General features: G+C 39.7%; 1 protein-coding gene and 2 pseudogenes across 1 annotated transcript; 1 reads left to right on the top strand and 2 right to left on the bottom strand.

Moving 5' to 3' along the window:
• The window catches only part of LOC139950964 (alkaline phosphatase-like), a 152358-nt pseudogene extending 139256 nt beyond the window's left edge, over positions 1-13102 (top strand).
• LOC139950315 (tripartite motif-containing protein 2-like) overlaps positions 1-18734 on the bottom strand; it is a 196399-nt pseudogene that overhangs the window by 88797 nt on the left and 88868 nt on the right.
• LOC139950901 (uncharacterized) lies at positions 2003-2860 on the bottom strand. Its single transcript, XM_071949745.1, has one exon. It carries the CDS (start codon positions 2858-2860, stop codon positions 2003-2005), a length of 858 nt encoding a protein of 285 aa, XP_071805846.1.

Below are 18734 nucleotides of genomic sequence, written 5' to 3'. Positions count from 1 at the left end.
TTTTCCATAATTAACAATTTTAAAAGTAGGCCCGACCCGAGAGGGCGCTGTTCGTGACGTCAATCGAGGCGCGATATTTGAAGCAGGACGGCTCAAAGTGTTTGCTGCACAGCGCTGGAAAAGACGTCGGACCGAACCACTTTGCAAACTGACCCCATTTTTAGTTATTTTGCTGCCTCCAGCAGCAATACACGTGGTCGACATTGCCGACAAAATGCAAGAAATAAACTTTTTTTCGAAACGTAAAAACTAGAACTTGCATGTAATTGCACGTACGTGTGTTCAATGTACGATCGAGGCAAAGTCTGCCTCGATTGACGTCACAAAAGGGGTAGGCGGAGTCACCCCAAACAACTTTATCTATTTTTTAAACATGTAAATCGTTACAAACAATAACTCAACAAATTATGTTATTGTTCATTAACATATACTCTAATGTTTGAAGAAAAATAAATTCTATTTCCAGGTGACTTTAACCCTTTAAACTCGACCCCATTTTTAATAAATTTGCATGTGCTCAGGTTATTTATTAAAATGTCTGGTTTACTTCTTGGAAACGTGTTAGCATTATGCATCATATTAAAGCTTACATATAGTGCTATTTTATAAGAATATTTTTTACCCCCAACAGGCTATACCATGCAAATATAGTTCTAACAAAAATCACAGAGTGGGTCACAATATTACTGTCAACGAAACATTTCTGTGTAAGGTAAAATACGACATTGTGTAATTAGCTAATATTCCGAATAATTAAGTCACGGTCGAAGTGAGGAAATTGTTATTTTCCAAATTCACACTAAGATGGTGTATTGGTTTCATGCCGATGTGACGGTTTAACGAATCGCTGTAAGTGTAATATATTTTCCCCTCTTTGACATGTTATCAAACGTTTTATACGAAAGTAATTCAAAACGAATACCCAATGTTTCATCTGCATTAAACAAAAGTGCTTTGTCATGTGAAAACAAAGAAACGCTCAAACCACGACGAAAATTTGAATATTTCTCCATATCGAAACGTGTTCAAAAAGCGACACAAAATAAATGTTTTCTGGTACTTTACAACGCAAGTTCTTTTTGATCACAAGTTGTCGTTAGTTTAATATCATAATTATTGTACATTAACGAACATATCAACCGAAGACAACTGTTACCAGTTGTTAGGTGAATTATTTGTATTTTGTTGCCTTAACAGGGTACAGCTTTTTCAACCAATTTAAAATGTTTGAAATAAAATTGCCGGCACAATCGGAGGCCACAATGAATTATAAGTCTGAGTCTGTATCAAGGAATCTGAAGTTTTGTATGTACTGTTTAATAAACTGTCAGTTTTTCTTGCGTAGTTTCATTTTGCATTTTATGGACTCATCATGGTTTCAAGGACTCATCATTGCACCCTCGGACGGAATTACAGGCTGCAGAAATTTCAAACTTTACCGAAAATGTAATAAACTCTAAAAAGGGATGAACTGATATTTATAGCACTGTTTACGTGACAAAAACACGTTGAAAGTTGTTGTCACAATACACGTTTGCAAAATCAAGTGTTCAAATAAAACGTCTTTTCCATACTTATTGTCCTGCAAATAATAAAACAATTAATAATAAAGTAATTTTATTCGATTCATCTAAATCCACGTTCGATTTTCCACGATTAACTCATTATTATTATATTTGTAAAAACTATATAGTTGCATATTAGTGTATTTAAATCGTTGTCTAAAACATTTAAACGTAAATGTAATAAACTCAAAAAAAGGGATGAACTGATATTTATAGCACTGTTTACGTGACAAAAACACGTTGAAAGTTTTTGTCACAATACACGTTTGCAAAATCAAGTGTTCAAATAAAACGTCTTTTCCATACTTATTGTCCTGCAAATAATAACACAATTAATAATAAAGTAATTTTATTCGATTCATCTAAACACACGTTCGATTTTCCACGATTAACTCATTATTATTCTATTTGTAAAAACTATATAGTTGCATATCAGTTTATTTAAATCGTTGTCTAAAACATTTAAACGTTTCCGTGTGTTTGTATGTTAGATTTAGATTTCGTACAGCAGTTGATGATTTATGGACTGAGAACATCAATACGTATACCCCAGGCACATTACACGTAAACGTGCCGTAATCCAAGTTGAAATCAGTCCCTTCCTCTGAAAACAATAACTCTTCAAAGGGCAGAGGATCATAGTCGGATGAAGGGGAGAACTCACTATACCTCACTGCAGTGAAGGCAGACCGTCGCGTACTACATTCACCTGCTTCACCAGTCTGTCCAGCTGGTCCAGGTTCACCTCTCTCCCCCTTCAAACCATTCATCCCAGGCAAACCTCGAGGTCCTTTTCTGCCCTGTTGACCGACTCCTTGCTCTCCCTTCAGTCCATGATCCCCTTTAGCGCCTGGCGCACCAACCAGTCCATCTGACCCGATGTCTCCATTTCCCCCGGGCTCACCTGCTTCACCAGTCTGTCCAGCTGGTCCAGGTTCACCTCTCTCCCCACTCAGACCATTCATCCCAGGCAGACCTTGAGGTCCTTGTTTCCCTGGTTGACCGACTCCTTGATCTCCCTTAAGTCCAGTATCCCCTTTAGCGCCTGGCTCACCAACTAGTCCATCTGACCCCATGTCTCCTTTAGCCCCGGGTTGACCTACCTCACCAGGGGACCCTACAAGCCCTTGACCATGGTTCCCATTTGACCCGGGAATTCCCGGTATACCGGCTGGGCCCTGGCAGCAGGAGTTACACGTCATCTCCGGATCAGGTGAAACTGCTGTTTTAGCCACCATGAACGGAACTTGCAAAATACCAAGAAGAAGGGTCACTGTTGATATGGTAATCTTCATCTGTAATTTAATAGAATAAATAAAACAAACGATGAAAACATGCAGACATAGAAGGCGCTGCTCTAGCGGTGACCACCAATTTTGGGTCAGCTTCAATTTATTCACATTTTCCATGTGTTTGTGGAGGTTCTTTATCACTACTTTCCACATTAACCACGTTTTAGTCAATTTGTGTTTCGCTGGAATGAGCATGTGTGTGTTAAATTATGTACCTGGCCGTATTGATCGTAAGTGTTCTGTTGTGTTGAGCTAAATAATCGCTCTACACAACAAAGTGGCTACCGCTACACACTTGAGTACCTACTTGCTTACTGCAGGGTGCCGTTGGCTTGTTTGATCTTTAACATACTGAATATCGTGTTGAAATGCTCCCCGATGACACCCAAACAACTGTCAGACAATAATAAACAACTTTAAAAGGAGAAAAAGAGGAAATATGGGTGTTGAGGAGAAAGAAATTTAATCAGACCGGTAGAATCTTTCTCCCAACAATGGTATTGTTCATTGCCGTTCCCTATGCCCCAAAATGGATGAGCTCGTTTAATCACATGCGTAAACACAGAGACTTTTGTATCGTTCACCGAGACATGATTAGACAATACAACCCAGAGTAATGATCTCCATATAGACGGCTTTGGATCACGGATTCGACTTGACAGAGATTAAAAAATTACATGGAAGATACAGGGTGGGGCGCGTATGCCTCTATATCAACAAGAGATGGTGCAACACAGTGATTGTTTGAGATAAGACCAACACCCTATACATTGAGCTCCTGTCCGTATTACTTCGCTCATTTTATAATCCAAGAAAGATTCCTCAACTTGTCTACATTGTGAGGATTTCTCCTCGTGTAAAAAGATACGATATCTACGATAGTCTAACTACTGCATAGCGCGCAGCAGCGTATTGCATGGTACCTCGACGTTTGAAATAATAACTGCACTTGGCATCACTATATTCTCCTTCGAACCCAATTTGTGTATACCGATTTCCCAATACGCTGCCACTACTTAATTTCATCAAAAGTGGTCGTCCGGAACACGTCAAATAATGTCGACATAGGTTCAAAGCATAATCCAAAGACGTATATCGGCGTATTTAGCCGTGATCTTAACTTACGGCACTGTCACACCTTGACGTTTTAGTCAGCGTATGCCGACGTATGACAATTTCTCTTAAACGTTGGCATCCGCTGAACTTTCGATGGACTTTTCAATTTTGAGCGTATACAAAGCCTTTTCATAACGAGTTGGACGTATGCAGACCGTATTAGTAACTTACTTAGAACGTTTCAATAACGAATGCTTAGCCTGTTAACAGCGTTCACAACTTATGTCCTACGGTAATCTAACTACTGCATAACGCGCGGCAGCGTATTGCCGGCGATCACATCCAGTTGCCTACAAAGAGGGTGCCTCTCGACGATTGAAATAATAACTGCACTTGACATTGTAGTATCCTCCCGCGAACCCAATTTGTATCCGATTCACATAAACGCTGCCAATACGCCATTATACGGTAGCTGTAAGTTAGAATCACGTTCATTAAGTTATGTGGTCGTCCGGAGCACGTCAAATACATTCGAGGTAGGTTCAAAGCACGTTACTACTATTACCTGTTAAGGCCCTGTCAGACCTAGACGTTTTAGCAAGCGTATGCCGACGTATACAAAATTTGGGCGAATACGCTGGCGTACGTCGAATAAGTTATGTGTAAGTTTTGTATAAGCTACGAGCACGCTGAAACACGCCGTGTACGTCGTAGTAAGGCGAGGTCGTCGAGAAATTGTGTGCATGCACAACAAAATCTAAGAGTGCCAGCGTGTGGTTCAAAAGTTCCGCATAAGTTGTAGGTGCGTTATACGATCGATGACACACGTTCACACACGTTACTTGTAAGGTTATCAGAAGTCAACATACGTCGATATAATGTCTACACGTATTTCTTATAACCTATATGAGTAATATGCTTTGAACTTACGTCGAACGTATTTGACGTGTTCCGGATGACCACATAACTTACTAAACTTACTTCTAAACTTACAGCTACCATGTAATGGTGTATTGGCAGAGTTATGTGAATCGGTATATACAATTCGGGTTCGCATGATGATTAATACGATGTCAAGTGCAGTTATTATTTCAATCGTCGAGAGGCACCCTCTTTATAGGCTACTATATGTGATCGTCGGCAATACGCTGCCCCCGCGCTCTATGCAGTAGTTGGACCATCGTAGAACATAAGTTGTGAACGCCGTCAAACGCTAAGCATTCGTTATGGAAACACTCTGTGTAAGTTACTTATACGGTATGCATCCGTCCACCTCGTTATGAATACGCTTCGTATACGCTCAAAATTGAAAAATCCATCGATAGTTCAGCGTATGCCAACGTTTTAGAGAAATTTGCAAACGTCGGCATACGCTGGCTTAAACGTCAAGGTTTGACAGGGCCTTCATGAGCCACACGCCTTACATCGACGTGTATGTCAGCGTGTTTCATCGTGCTCTTAACTTATACAAAACTTACCCATAACTTGTTCGACTTACGCCAGCGTAGTCGCTAAAATTTGCATACGTCGGCATACGCTGACTAAAACGTCAATGTGTGACAGTGCCTTTATGAGCCACACGCCTTACATAGACATGTATATCAGCGTGTTTCATCGTGCTCTAACTTATACAAAGTTATCCATAACTTATTTGACGTACACCAGCGTAGTCGCCAAAATTGTCATACGTCGGCATACGCTGGCTTAAACGTCAAGGTGTGACGGGGCCTTTACCCATAATTACTCGCTAAAATTGTCATACTTTGACATACGGTGGCTAAGACGTCAAGTGACAGCACCTTAAGACAGTGTGCCACCATGTTTTGGCTTACAAAATATGCTGTCATAAACTGTGTCATTATTGTCGTAACAATAATGGAGGATGGTAACAATTTGTCCCCAAACAAGAGGAATCGATTATCATGGTAAACAAAAAACAATTAATGTTGCATGCTCCGTGACGGGGTCCAGGTTTTGTGTAAACTTTTGGGGCAAACAGGCAAACTCGGCTTCACCTCGGTTGCCCCTCCCCACGTCGGCTGTACAAAACACCGATCACCATAATAATTGTGAAAGTGTTGCATTATGTTCAATCTTGTTTTGTTTTACCCACAACATAAAACAAAATAACAAAGTGGTCATGTCACACAATGCCATTTCATCAGTACTTGTTGTTTATTTTGTTGACAGCTTTTGGATGAACTGTACACACACATTAAAACGAGCAGAATATCAAGCACATTCAACTGAAACTGTCTAGGTAAACTTTTATTGCCCACTATTTGAACAAGACAATGTACAGAATACCAGCGGAACTTGCTGCTCCAAAACGGAAACCACTTGCAAGTATTGTGATAAAAGCCCCAACGACACAACGCAATATATCGTGGTTTCAAAGGGAAATACAACGGCATTACAGTCTGTACCACCAAACAGTACCACAGTACACTAATGTTGGCAGAGATCAAGTGACCCAAACACTACATGATAACTTCAGTTGAATACGCTGTTAAAAATAATCCGTCAAAATAACGGTGCTTTGTATACCTGGCAGCCAGGGTGCTAGGTATTAAAAGTGCAGTAAATTTCAAATTGGAGTTTAGCAAACTACCCCCTCAAGGCACAATTTACAAAACTGCTACTGTGAAATTTACTGCATTTTACCTGGCACCAGCTGCCAGGTAAAGCGCCGTTAATTTTACTGCTTTATTGGGTAGAGTGGTGCCCCTTCTTGGACCAAAAGTGCAATATTCTTGAAATAATAGGCTATCCTAAAATACACCGCATGCATCTAGAAGCCAAAGTCCGGGTCCGACAGTATAACGAGAAACACTTACCTTGATGATGTTGTGTTCTTGTAGTCCAAACTTTCTCGAGTTGTTAAGGTCTCAAACTGAAGGCATCTGGAAGCACACAACTTGTGCGACGGGGGTGATTTTCCCATTATTCTCTCGCAATTTTGACGACCAATTGAGCTCAAATTAATGTTCACGGGTTTGTTAATTTAAGAATATGTTGAGATACACCAAGTGAAAAGACTCACTAGTGGTTGAAAGTTACCTATTAATGTGTCCTGCCTTTGCCTTTAAAGGGTATTTTTAAACTGATTTTCAATTGTATTCTTTGTTTTCTCAGAGTCTACTACCACCGAAACGCACAAATGCTTTTGGGAAACAAGAATATTCAATGGAGCAAAAAAAATCAATACAAACCACAAAAATAAAAAAACAATCAAATGAACTTTTGGATGAGATTGAAGTCATTTTGATTGTTTTAAAAAAAACACTTATGGCAGGATTCCGCCTTGGACCGGTGTCTCATGGAAATCTGTCCCCGGAGATTCTGTCCCTATCTTGGGCAACTTCTTTGACATAAAGGACTCGTTCATATATTGAAAATCTCAAAATCGTCAAAATGTGCTTAAAGGCAGTGTACACTATTGGTTAATTACTCAAATTAGCATAAAACCTTACTTGGTAACGAGTAATGGGGAGCTGTTGACAGTATGAAAGACTGTGAGAAACGACTCCCTCTGAAGAGACGTAGTTTTCGAGAAAGAAGTAATTTTCCACGAATTTGATTTCGAGACCTCAGAATTAGATTTTGAGGTCTCGAAATCAAGCATCTGAAAGCACACAACTTCGTGTTACAAGGGTGTTTTTTCTTTCATTATTATCTCGCAAGTTCGACGACCAATTGAGCTCAAATTTTAACAGGAGCGTGTTTTGGCGACCATGACCAGAAACAAGTTGCTGACGTCAAATTCACTGACCGAAACAATTTCAGAGAGCTACGCGAAAACGGGTCGGTAACTTACCAGAAACAGTTCATGACGTAGGTACATCTCTTGAAAATTTATGCTCTCAAAATATATTGCCGTCATTTTATTATCGAGGAATGGAACTTAGTCTTTGTAGTTTTAACAACATTATTTAATTGTTATGCTTCAAAGTATTTCATTTTTAAAATAATTCCAACTATAGCCAGGACGATTTAATATTGAAACTTTTGTTTGACAGTTATAATAAGTTTGCTTACCTTTCAGGTTTGTTTGAGCCCAGTCATATGCAATTTGAAGGTAACCGAATGAATGACGTAGGGGGTGAGCCCTCATTGTCTGAGATGGTAAAAAAGGCCATTGAGATACTTCAGAAGGACAAAGACGGGTTCTTCCTTATGGTTGAGGGTAAGTTATTATTACAACATACAGGTTTCTGGTTTTTGTAGAGTGTTGGTTGATTGGTTTCATGAGCCCTAGCCTTGTCCAAGGCTCTATACGCTAGCACCGACCCGCTCTGAATTCACGAACTGCATAGATACTATACCGCACGGTACATAGCAGTACTTGATACCGGGTCTAGTTGCAGCCTCGTTGTATGAGGTACAACAGCCTCGAAAACCATGCTTCGACCCCACGGTATTAAGTAATGTTATATACCGTGCAGTATAGTAACTATGCAGTTCTTGAATTCATAGTATAAGCGAGCCGGTGCTTGCGTAAAAGACCTTGGACAAGACTACAGGAGCCCTTTGTGTCATTGCTGCTGTTTCACAAGAGGTTATCGTTATTGGCCCTACCTCTTTTTTTTTTCAGGCTTAGAAAATCATTGACAATCTGAAACCTCGTTATATGGAGTATTTACATTGTCTCTTTGATGCCATTGTCCAGTCACAGATTGTATGTATTTTCATTGTTGGTAACAAGACCACGCAGGTTGGCATGGACGGGCAAATAATATAGCAAACATGCAACCGACCTACTAGATTTTGTCACCAAAGTAGACTTTTCTGCAAACTTGTATTTTGGTTGTAAACAAACATTTTTAAAAACTAGGGCCATCGTTTGTTATCTATGTATTCTTATAACACCCCTTGCAAGTATTCGGCCGTGTGATAGAGCGTCGGTTTGCCATGCGCTAGTCCAACAGACTAGCACATGGCGTGCAGTACCCAGACGTCCGTTGCGTGTTCGAGGATGATCAATTAATCGTCTGTAACCACTTCGGATTGCACGACATTACATGCAACACAGTAAGTAAAAGTATTTGCAATCTGTATTCGCGTCGTCCGTGGATTGTAGCATTCAGGTATGTAACTTAATAATAACAGTACAGTATTAAGAAATGTTTGGGGTGTTATAAAACAAATATTGACTGCTTTTACTCGTGCAATGGTTAAAAACTATGACTCCCTCGGTGATCCCCGTAGCGTTCTATTTTCCCTCGGCTTCGCCTTGGGAAAATAGAACGCTCCGGGGATCACCTCGGGAGTCATAGTTTTAACCATAGCACTCGAAGCAGTCAATATTTGTATACTAGTTTTCGAATCTTGGTAGACAAAAACTCCGTCTATGATGTTGCTTTATCACGGTGTGGCCATCTTGATTTTACTCCATTCAAACTCATTGTAACAAAACTGAGGCTGGACAAAATAATAGTCCGGTGCCATGTTTGCGCAATGAATGTTAGCATTCATTACTGTTATGGAAACAGGGAACATGACCGAGATGGTGACAGCTTGATTATAAACCTTTATCACGGTGTGGCCATCTTGACTTTATATTCCATTGTAACTAAACTGAGGCTGGTGCCATGTTTGCGCAATGAATGTTAGCATTCATTACTATTATGGAATGGGATAATAAATGTTGGTGCTCTCCCAGGGAACATGACCAAGATGGTGACAGCGTGAACATTCTTCACGAACAAGACACACTACCAGATTTTTCATAAAATGTCAATAATTCAAACACAAATAAATCATACTATCTTGAATTGATACACGAAGGTGGCCGAATTGACCATGCGCATCATGACGGGTTAGCCTACCACGCCCTGCATGATACCATTGCAATGGATAAGGCTGTAGCCAAGGCGATGTCAATGACCAATGAAATGGAGACTTTATTTATTGTAATTGCCGACCATAGCCATGTACTCTCTATAGGAGGAGCAGCTGATCGTGGTAGTCCAATACTCGGCAGAGGAGGTAAGTTTCATCCACAATTATAACTTTAAAGGCAGCGGACACTATGACTTCTAACAAGCTCAAGCTCAATGAAAATAAAACTGATACATCGATTGACCCTACTGATTCTGTCAGCAACTTATAAATAAAATTTGATTCTCATAATATGACAATGATCAAGCAAGTTTCCAGCCACTGCCAATCAATAAATTTTCAATTACGTAACTTAAGGAGAATCAAACGGTACCTGGATAAGGATACTCTCCATCATGTTGTCAGAGCTTTAGTCCTCTCTCGTATTGACTATGGCAATCTCCTTTTATTTGGTGCAACGTCATATGAATTGGACAGATTTCAAAGACTACAAACTAGTGCAGCTCGTTTAGTATGTTCCACACCCTTGAGAGAACATATTATTACCCCATCACTTAGGGAACTTCATTGGCTACCAATTAGAGAACGAATCCATTTTAAGATTGCTCTTCTCGTTTTTATGCTTTAACAAAACTACACCTCATTATAACCACTTTTACTGTCCCATTACACTCCTCCACGATTTCTTCGATCAATCGCTTTAATGTTCCCCGAGCAAACAAAGTTTTAGGTCAGAAGGCTTTCAGTGTGGCTGGGCCCATGATTTGGAACAATCTCCCAACTGCCATTAGGGAATCTAATACTCTGTCTGCTTTTCGTAAAGTCCTTAAGACTCACCTTTTTCCAAGTTAATTTCTTTCTAGTGCGCTATGATCTTGATGGAATAGCGCCTTATAAATATTAATTGTTATGTTATGTTATTGTTATTGGTAATTACTCAAAATAATTATTAGCATAAAACCTTACTTAATACTGGTAACGAGTAATGGAGAGCTGTTGATAGTGTAAAAAATTGTGAGAAACGGCTCCCTCTGAAGTAACGTAGTTTTCGAGAAGTAATTTTTCACGAATTTGATTTCGAGACCTGAGACTTAGAGTTTGATGTATCGAAATCAAGCATCTAAAAGCACACAACTTCGTGTGACAAGGGTGTTTTTCTTTCATTATTATCTCGCAACTTCGACGTTTGATATTTTTTTTGTCTCTGACAATTACCAATAGTGCCAGTGTCTTTGAACAATTAAAAGCTATATCTTTCAAAATATCATTTGTATGCAAAATAGTATACGATGAGTTTAAAGAGAGACTGTTTCTAACTATTATTATTTATTTACTTCCCTTTTTTCAAAGGGCGATATCTCTCGATAAATCCAATTGTTTGTAGACTGCAGCTTGATTATGTTTTGAAACAAAAAGTAAACTCCGTTAAGTTACCCGAATGCAGACTGAATTCTGACCAGTAAGTAATGCATGTTAACAAGCTGTGCAAGCTTTTCAGTTTTCTATAAGTGAATGGTGATTCATCGTCAAACCATTCATATTTAAATTCTAATTACAACAAAATGGTTTTGCATAAACGTCAAGGTCTGATGAATGACGGTTTGCCATTTACAACACTCTCATATGCAAACGGCCCTGGAGGAATTGAGGAGTTAAACAGCTTCAAAAGTACTGGTTCGAGACGGAATCTGACGGATACCAACACAGGTAAAGCTCTAATTGATTACTTTGAGTATTGGTTTATACCACTCAAGTACACCACTCAGTAAAATTAAATCCGAGTATATGCAGACTTTTTGAAATATTTTAAATCTTAAACATATAACTTGGCAAAGTTACAGGGAAGTTTTTGCAAAGACGATTTTGCCAAGGGAAAGTGCCCCTTTGCCATTTCATAGAGTTAATCATTAACTTGTGTACACAATTATTTTACTATTGTGACAAAAACAAATTATCATAATTTTATTGTGATAAACATTGTTTTATTATTTTGTTTGTGCAGAGGCTGCCGATTTTCACCATCCAGCGCTTGTCCCAATGATTCAGAGACTCATGGTGGAGAGGACGTCATAATTTACGCCAATGGACCAATGTCGCATCTTTTTCACGGGGTACATGAACAGCACTACATTGCCCACGTGGTCAGATATGCTTCCGGGTTAAACTGCCACAATGGGGCGCCCTCTACTGGACCAAATTCCATTTTGGCTTTACTGTTGTTTTCTTTCGTACGGAAGTTTATAGATTGAAAAAGAAATTCAATGAATGTATTTTGTCCAGTTTGTAGCAAAGGCAGCCAAGATTATAGTGTTTGCAAACAGTAAAACAAACAACCCAAAACATGACATCTGTTAACTTTTTTAACAACCGCTTAAATCAGACCGACTTTTTTTTCAGCAATATCACTTTTGAACCATACAGATAAAAAAACAAAAAAAAACGCCAGGCCTAAATGAGAAACTGGCTGGATACATTTTAGTTCAATGTTTGATGAAAACAAATCACGAAATCAAACTACTTTGACATTTGAACCTGTGATCTTTATATTAACGTAGCCCTGGTGTTTCCTTGCCTTGTCCATCTTGTTCGCCGTGGTAGCCAGAGACCAGTGACCCGCTCTGTGAAAATGAGTAAAATTTCGCGCAATGCATTAGCGTGCAAGGGACGGTTACATGTGGAAGGGGTCGTTGTGGAGAGATTCTTTTTTGTAACAATGTTTTTTGTTCTACTTCTTAAAGGAACACGTTGCCTTGGATCGGTCGAGTTGGTCTTTGAAAAGCGTTTGTAACCGTTTTTTATAAAATGCATATGGGTAGAAAGATGTTGTAAAAGTAGAATACAAAGATCCACACAAACATGACTCGAAATTGCGTGGTTTTCCATTTACCTCGTCGACTAGCACGTCGGCCATTTATGGGGGTCAAAATTTTGACTCCCATAAATGGCCGACCGTGTTAGTTCGCACAGTAGAAGGAAAACCACGCAATTTCGAAGCAAACTTGTGTGGATCATTGTATTCTACTTTTAAAACATCTTTCCAACCATATGCATTATATAAAAAACGGTTACAAACGCTTTTGTTTTGACCAACTCGTCCGATCCAAGGCAACGTGTTCCTTTAAGGATCTATATTTTCATTGTCAATATTTAGATAACTTAATTTTAGCCATGAAGCTATAAAAAAAACATGATTTTGTTAAGTAAACGTACTTTTGTTTCATTTGTGCCCCTTTTATTTCTACATAGCGCGAAGTATCGCTGATTTGTATTCCTCGCAGTTTTGTCGTTCGGTACACCCCTACGTACATTATGGTATCATCGGAAACCTTTGACTCTCGCCTTTCCTAATTATAGGAGATTAAAGCTATGGTTAAAACTAAGGCTGCAAAATTAATAGACCAACAGAGGGCGTTATTTATAATACTCGAATGTTACTGTGGGCTTAGTGTGTGTGTTCGACCCCCCCCCCCCCCCCAGTTTGTAAATATTATTTCAAATGTGACGTCAAGATCACATGGGGCTCCCCAGGGTGATCAACCATTTCCCTCCAATAGACCGTGTAAGTCTCACGATGATAAGGTCACCACTGAGGTTCCGGGCACCACAGAGCCATCAGCTGGGGAGATTAACGTGCGTGCAATTGTAGTGTGATTTTGTTTCTGTCTGATCACTTTTTATCAATCCCCATGACATATTTATCGAATGATTACATTTACAGTTACCAATCACTAAAATCTGTAAACTTAAACAAATTAAAAGGAAAAAGTAATGCGCCACCATCCGGTTCGAAGTGCCCGATTGGTAAGCAAAGTGAATGTGTTGACTACACTAGCACACCGAAGTTAGTTTTGTTTAAATAAACATAACATTTTCATCTTATTCGAGCAAAAATATTCACCTAATTGTTTCTATGACACATCATTGCCCCCTTGGCTCGAAACTCCAATGGCTGTTTCGCTTTTTATCATTAAACAGACATTGATTAAATTTTAAATTAAATTGTTACCTCAAACGAGGTCAAATAACAAAAAAATACATTGTCAATATTAATGTATTTTGTCAGAACAGACTAATTTGCAAGCACATAAAGCAACATAAGGCCAGTTGTGTATTGCTTTTTACACGAACGTTTTACTTTACTACTCAAGTCAAGCTTTGACAACTTTTTTTTCAACAAACTGAGGATTTTGATTTGAAGACACCTTTTCTGGTTTACGTTACACCAAACCATAAGTTAATGGCTAAATTCTGTTGTTTTGAAGCATTTTCTAATACCTTTCAAAATTCAACAAATAATTGTAAGCATAAAAATCTTACTTGGTAATGAGCAATGGAGAGATGTTAATAGTATAAAACATTGTGAGTAACGGCTCTCTCTGAAGAAAACTAGTTTTTGAGAAGAAGTACTTTCTCGAATGGTTGAGGTCTCAAATTCAAGGCATCTGAAAGCACACAACTTGTGCGACAAGGGGTGTCTTCCCATTATTCTCTCACAACTTCGACGGCCAATTGAGCTCAAATTAATGTTCATGGGTTTGTTAATTTAAGAATATGTTGAGATACACCAAGTGGAAAGACTCACTAGTGTTTGAAAGTTTCCTAATATGTCCTGCCTTTGCCCTTAAAGGGTAATTTTAAACTGATTTTCAATTGTATCCTTTGATTCTCAGAGTCTACTACCAATGAAACGCCCAAATGCTTTTTGGGAAACAACAATGTTCAATGGAGCAAAAAAAAAATCAAATGAACACATTGCAAACAAAATTTATTTACTATTTTACAACTTTTGGATGAGATTGAAGTCATTTTGATTGTTTAACACGTAACGCAGGATTCCGCCTTGGGCCGGTGCTTTTTAATGGAAATCTGTCCCCGGAGATTCTGTCCTCATTTTGGGCAGGTGTGTCAGGAGATTCTGTTCTCCCAAAATTCCCTCCCCCTTATACGGCAAACTTGTTACAAACTACTTGTGATAGCGCCCTCTGTTAAATCACCCTCACTCAGCCCATGTTAGTTTCTCAAACAGGGGAAAGAATCTCCGGCAGTACTGATTCCACTGATGAGACGCCGGCAACCCACCCGGGCGCCTAGTCCTGGAGAACTGCGCGTGGCCCTTGAATTGCGAGTGGCAGGAGATTTTGTCCCTTGGAGATAGTTTCCTTCTCTTACAGTGAGCGGTGACCATTGTCGTTTCTTCTGAAAGCACCCTTGTTAAGTTCCCCAGCGGAAGCTTCAGGAGGAAAATCTACTAAGTACCAAGTTACCCTCTCTTGATTAAATCTGCTTCAGACCGTTTGATAACAGAATCTCCTAGAAAATCAATAGTACTCCGGCTCTTCCTTAACTGCGGCCCCTACCAGCCTGGGGAACCCAGGAGGAGCCGGGTCACTTCGTTTGTTTGCAGTTTCTCGGAAGCATTAAGAAAACATGTTCGGTCGTCAGTCAAATAAGACGAGTTTTGTTCCTCCGGCAACGGGGCCTACAGTCCAATCCAAAATGCCAATTCCTACGTTATATAAAACCATTCCCTGTCCACTTCCCACTGACAATAAACATCGTCTCCCCTGCCCCGTCCGTCCCCATCTCAATGTTGAATGTAACCCAGAGGACTGGCAATCGGAACCAACATTGAAAGGGGGCAGGGGCCCAAAGGGTATGGCCGGGATTGTAGCCTCCGTTACAACACCGCACACTGTACGTTTGTAGTAAATAGAAGCCAAAGGGGGCTTTGTACTTCTTATCCCCTGGTTTCCAAGTAAATGGTGTTCGCGAGCACACACACAACCAACGTTTGGATCTGTACACACCTCACATTGTACATTTTTTTTTATAAATTTATACATAGAGGGCGCTTTGTAAATATTCCCAATTAAATAACACCACAGAGCCAAATTGCCCTCTACGTATATTTTCTTACAGTTTGCCGTCTACATAGGGTGCGTTCGATTAGCTTCCCTTGGTCGACCCCGCGGTGCTCACTCTGGTGAGCCCCTGACAAGAACTTATTGGACGTTTACAATCGTTAAAGCTATTCGAACGTACCGGGGCAGACCGGGGTCGACATAGGGAATCTAAACGAACGCACCCATAGATTGCAGACTGGGACCCTGTCTTTATCCGCGTTGATGAAGACAGGTACCTGCTAATTAGATCCAGTGATTTCAATGGATACAAAGATGTAATTGAATAAATCAACATCAAGTCGAGCGCCATGTGGGAGCTCGAGCCTGCCCAGTGATTTATCTCCAGATGTTCCAATCCAGCATGCAGGAGCGTAGTTCCTCAGCGCTGGCCAAGCCGGTTTCTCGATTCAGGGTGTCTACGAAGGAGAGACGTCTTAAATTGGATAAGTTCAGTGAATGCTACCGTATCTGGGCTTGTTTTATTTGGTCTGAGGTAACCTCGGTCGACCAATCAAAACACAGATATGGAAAGCTTACTTTTGGCCGCCCGCATGGTATGTGTCCACATGTGTTTATATGTGTCTATAATAGTAAATGTATTTTTTTCCGCCTCGCAAGAAGGTCCAGTTTGGATCGAAAGCTAATTATAAAAGGCCATCTACCCACTCATTGTTGCACGAAGCTTTTATATGTAATTCTACACGCCATTTCATTTTTTTTTATTTTAATTTTTTTTTTTACAAACAATGATGGTTGTTAATTTTGCTCATGCAGTTATTTTGATATACATATTGGACAACTTTCATTTTATAGGGCAACGAAAGCGTTCGTTCAGTTATACACATATATTTTTTTGTTGTAAAATGTATTACTTTTAAATACAAGTAAAATAGTGGATAACATGATTTATGTTATGTGAATAACATCGTTATATAACAAGTTTACAATTCCCGCCTCATACGACACAACGTGCAGACAACATTCAGCTTTTGACGTCGACTGACACGTGACTACATCTTGCTGTGGCTTTGCGCATGCGTCAAGTCGTCACCAATGTTGTTTGCACGAGTTGAGGATACCAAAACTGTGGTTTTGACGTACGTTCGGAAATACCACAGCCGTGCTGGACGTGAACGTAGCCTTTATAAAGGCGCACGCGGCACCGTAGATGTCACTCATGCCACTCAAGAAAAGAGAAGAGCGAGAGTAGTGACGCAGCGAAGCGCCTTGAATAAAGACTAACGTTACAACGTGAACGAAGCCCGCGTTCACTTAAATCTAAAGGTCCCTAGTCACGAGCCTCGAACAATGACGTCAGATGTCCAGGCAACTATTGGTGCGTTCGATTAGCTTCCCCGGGTCGACCCCGGTGTGCTCATGCGGGTGGCGTATTTTATTTTTTTCAAGGACGAACGTGGGCAGATAATCTCCCCACATTTGTCCTAGGAAAAGTCGCCTGTTTTTTTTTTCCAGGACGAACGTGTGCAGATATTTACCCACGTTCTATCTGAGAAAAAATACGCATCATCACGTGACCCTTCTCGTGGTGACGTCAGTGCACCTCGTTACAGCCCCAAGTGCCCCGCTTTTCCAGAACGAACGTGGGGGTAATTATCTGTCCACGTTCGTCCTGGAAAAAATAAAATACGCCAGTTGGATGAGCACACCGGGGTCGACCCAGGGAACCTAAACGAACGCATCCATATAGTTTGTATTGTGTACAGGGAGAGGGGTTTATTTGTCCAATGCGTAGGTGCGTAAGTCAGTCAATCCATGTGCTTTTGAATGAGGCACTTGGACCGATTTGCTCGACCCAACCGGTCTCATCTAGCATCACTGGGAAGGGCTGATGAGCTTGTACAACTTATATCATTCATGAGTGTCACTACTGGTCTATAAAAAGAGAGCAAGTTGAATTCGAGATTATTAGACTATAAGAAAATTATACTGAATTTTACTTAATTGTGCGGGGCAAACGGTTGTTTATACCATTGTGCCATTTAAAAAAGCGTGCTCTGAACTATTTGACATAGCAACTTAAGTCTGATGGTTTCAAACTTAAGGGTTCGGATATTTTTTGTAGAATGACACAAACACAATGTTCACTGTTTTTCATTAAACTTGCACTGGTTGAAGATATAACGTTAAGTTTCCCTTAAATTATTACTTGCAGAGGTGCTGTAGCTTTTTACAAAAAGAGTAAAACAGTGTCAGGAAAAAAATCAGATTGTTAATTGTATTAACCAAGAATTGTAGTTTAATATCCATTAAATACTCAAAACACAAAAACCATAACAATCAACTGATACGGCGTCAATGTTCATTCCTTCAATGTTTTTAAAACATTCAAGTGACATCTGACCGTTTCTAAAACTATGACATAGATCTTAACTTCTGGTACAATGGATACTAGTTTATTTAGATAACAATCCTTTGTATAAATACATGTATCAATTAATATGTTATGTATGCTAATGTTAATTCAAAAATCAATATTGTGTTGTTGACGGCCTGTAACGTTAATGTTTAAGGCAGTGGACACTATTGGTAATTACTCAAAATAATTATCAGCATAAAACCTCAATTGGTAACGAGTAATGGGGAGAGGTCGATAGTATAAAACATTGTGAGAAACGGCTCCCTCTGAAGTGACGTAGTTGTCGAGAAAGAAGCAATTTTCCACGAATTAGATTTCGAGACCTCAAGTCTAGAATTTGAGGTCTCGAAATCAAGCATCTGAAAGCACAACCTCGAGTGAAAAGGGTGTCTTTCTGTTATTATTATCTCGCAACTTCGACGACCGGTTGAGCTCAAATTTTCACAGGTTTGTTATTTTATGCAGATATGTGGAGATTCACCAAGTAAGAAGACTAGTCTTTGAAAATTACCAATAGTGTCCACTGTCTTTAATTTTACTGTCAGCGACACTTTTCTGTAGTAAGGGGGATCAAGATGAAATGCAATATTGTGTAACTAGCTCGTATTCCGAAAGATTAAGTTACGATCAAAATGATGGTGTGTTTTGTTGGTATACCTTTTTATAGCAAGATTGGTTTGGTCAAAACGAATACCGAAAC

The sequence above is a fragment of the Asterias amurensis genome, chromosome 18 (genome assembly GCF_032118995.1).
Source record: "Asterias amurensis chromosome 18, ASM3211899v1".
Lineage (NCBI taxonomy): Eukaryota > Metazoa > Echinodermata > Asteroidea > Forcipulatida > Asteriidae > Asterias > Asterias amurensis.
This window is presented reverse-complemented; position numbering and strand designations above follow the sequence as displayed.

Bases quoted from the DNA above. Each gene is read 5' to 3' on its own strand.
- LOC139950901 (XM_071949745.1), bottom strand. From the start codon at position 2,860: ATGAAGATTACCATATCAACAGTGACCCTTCTTCTTGGTATTTTGCAA.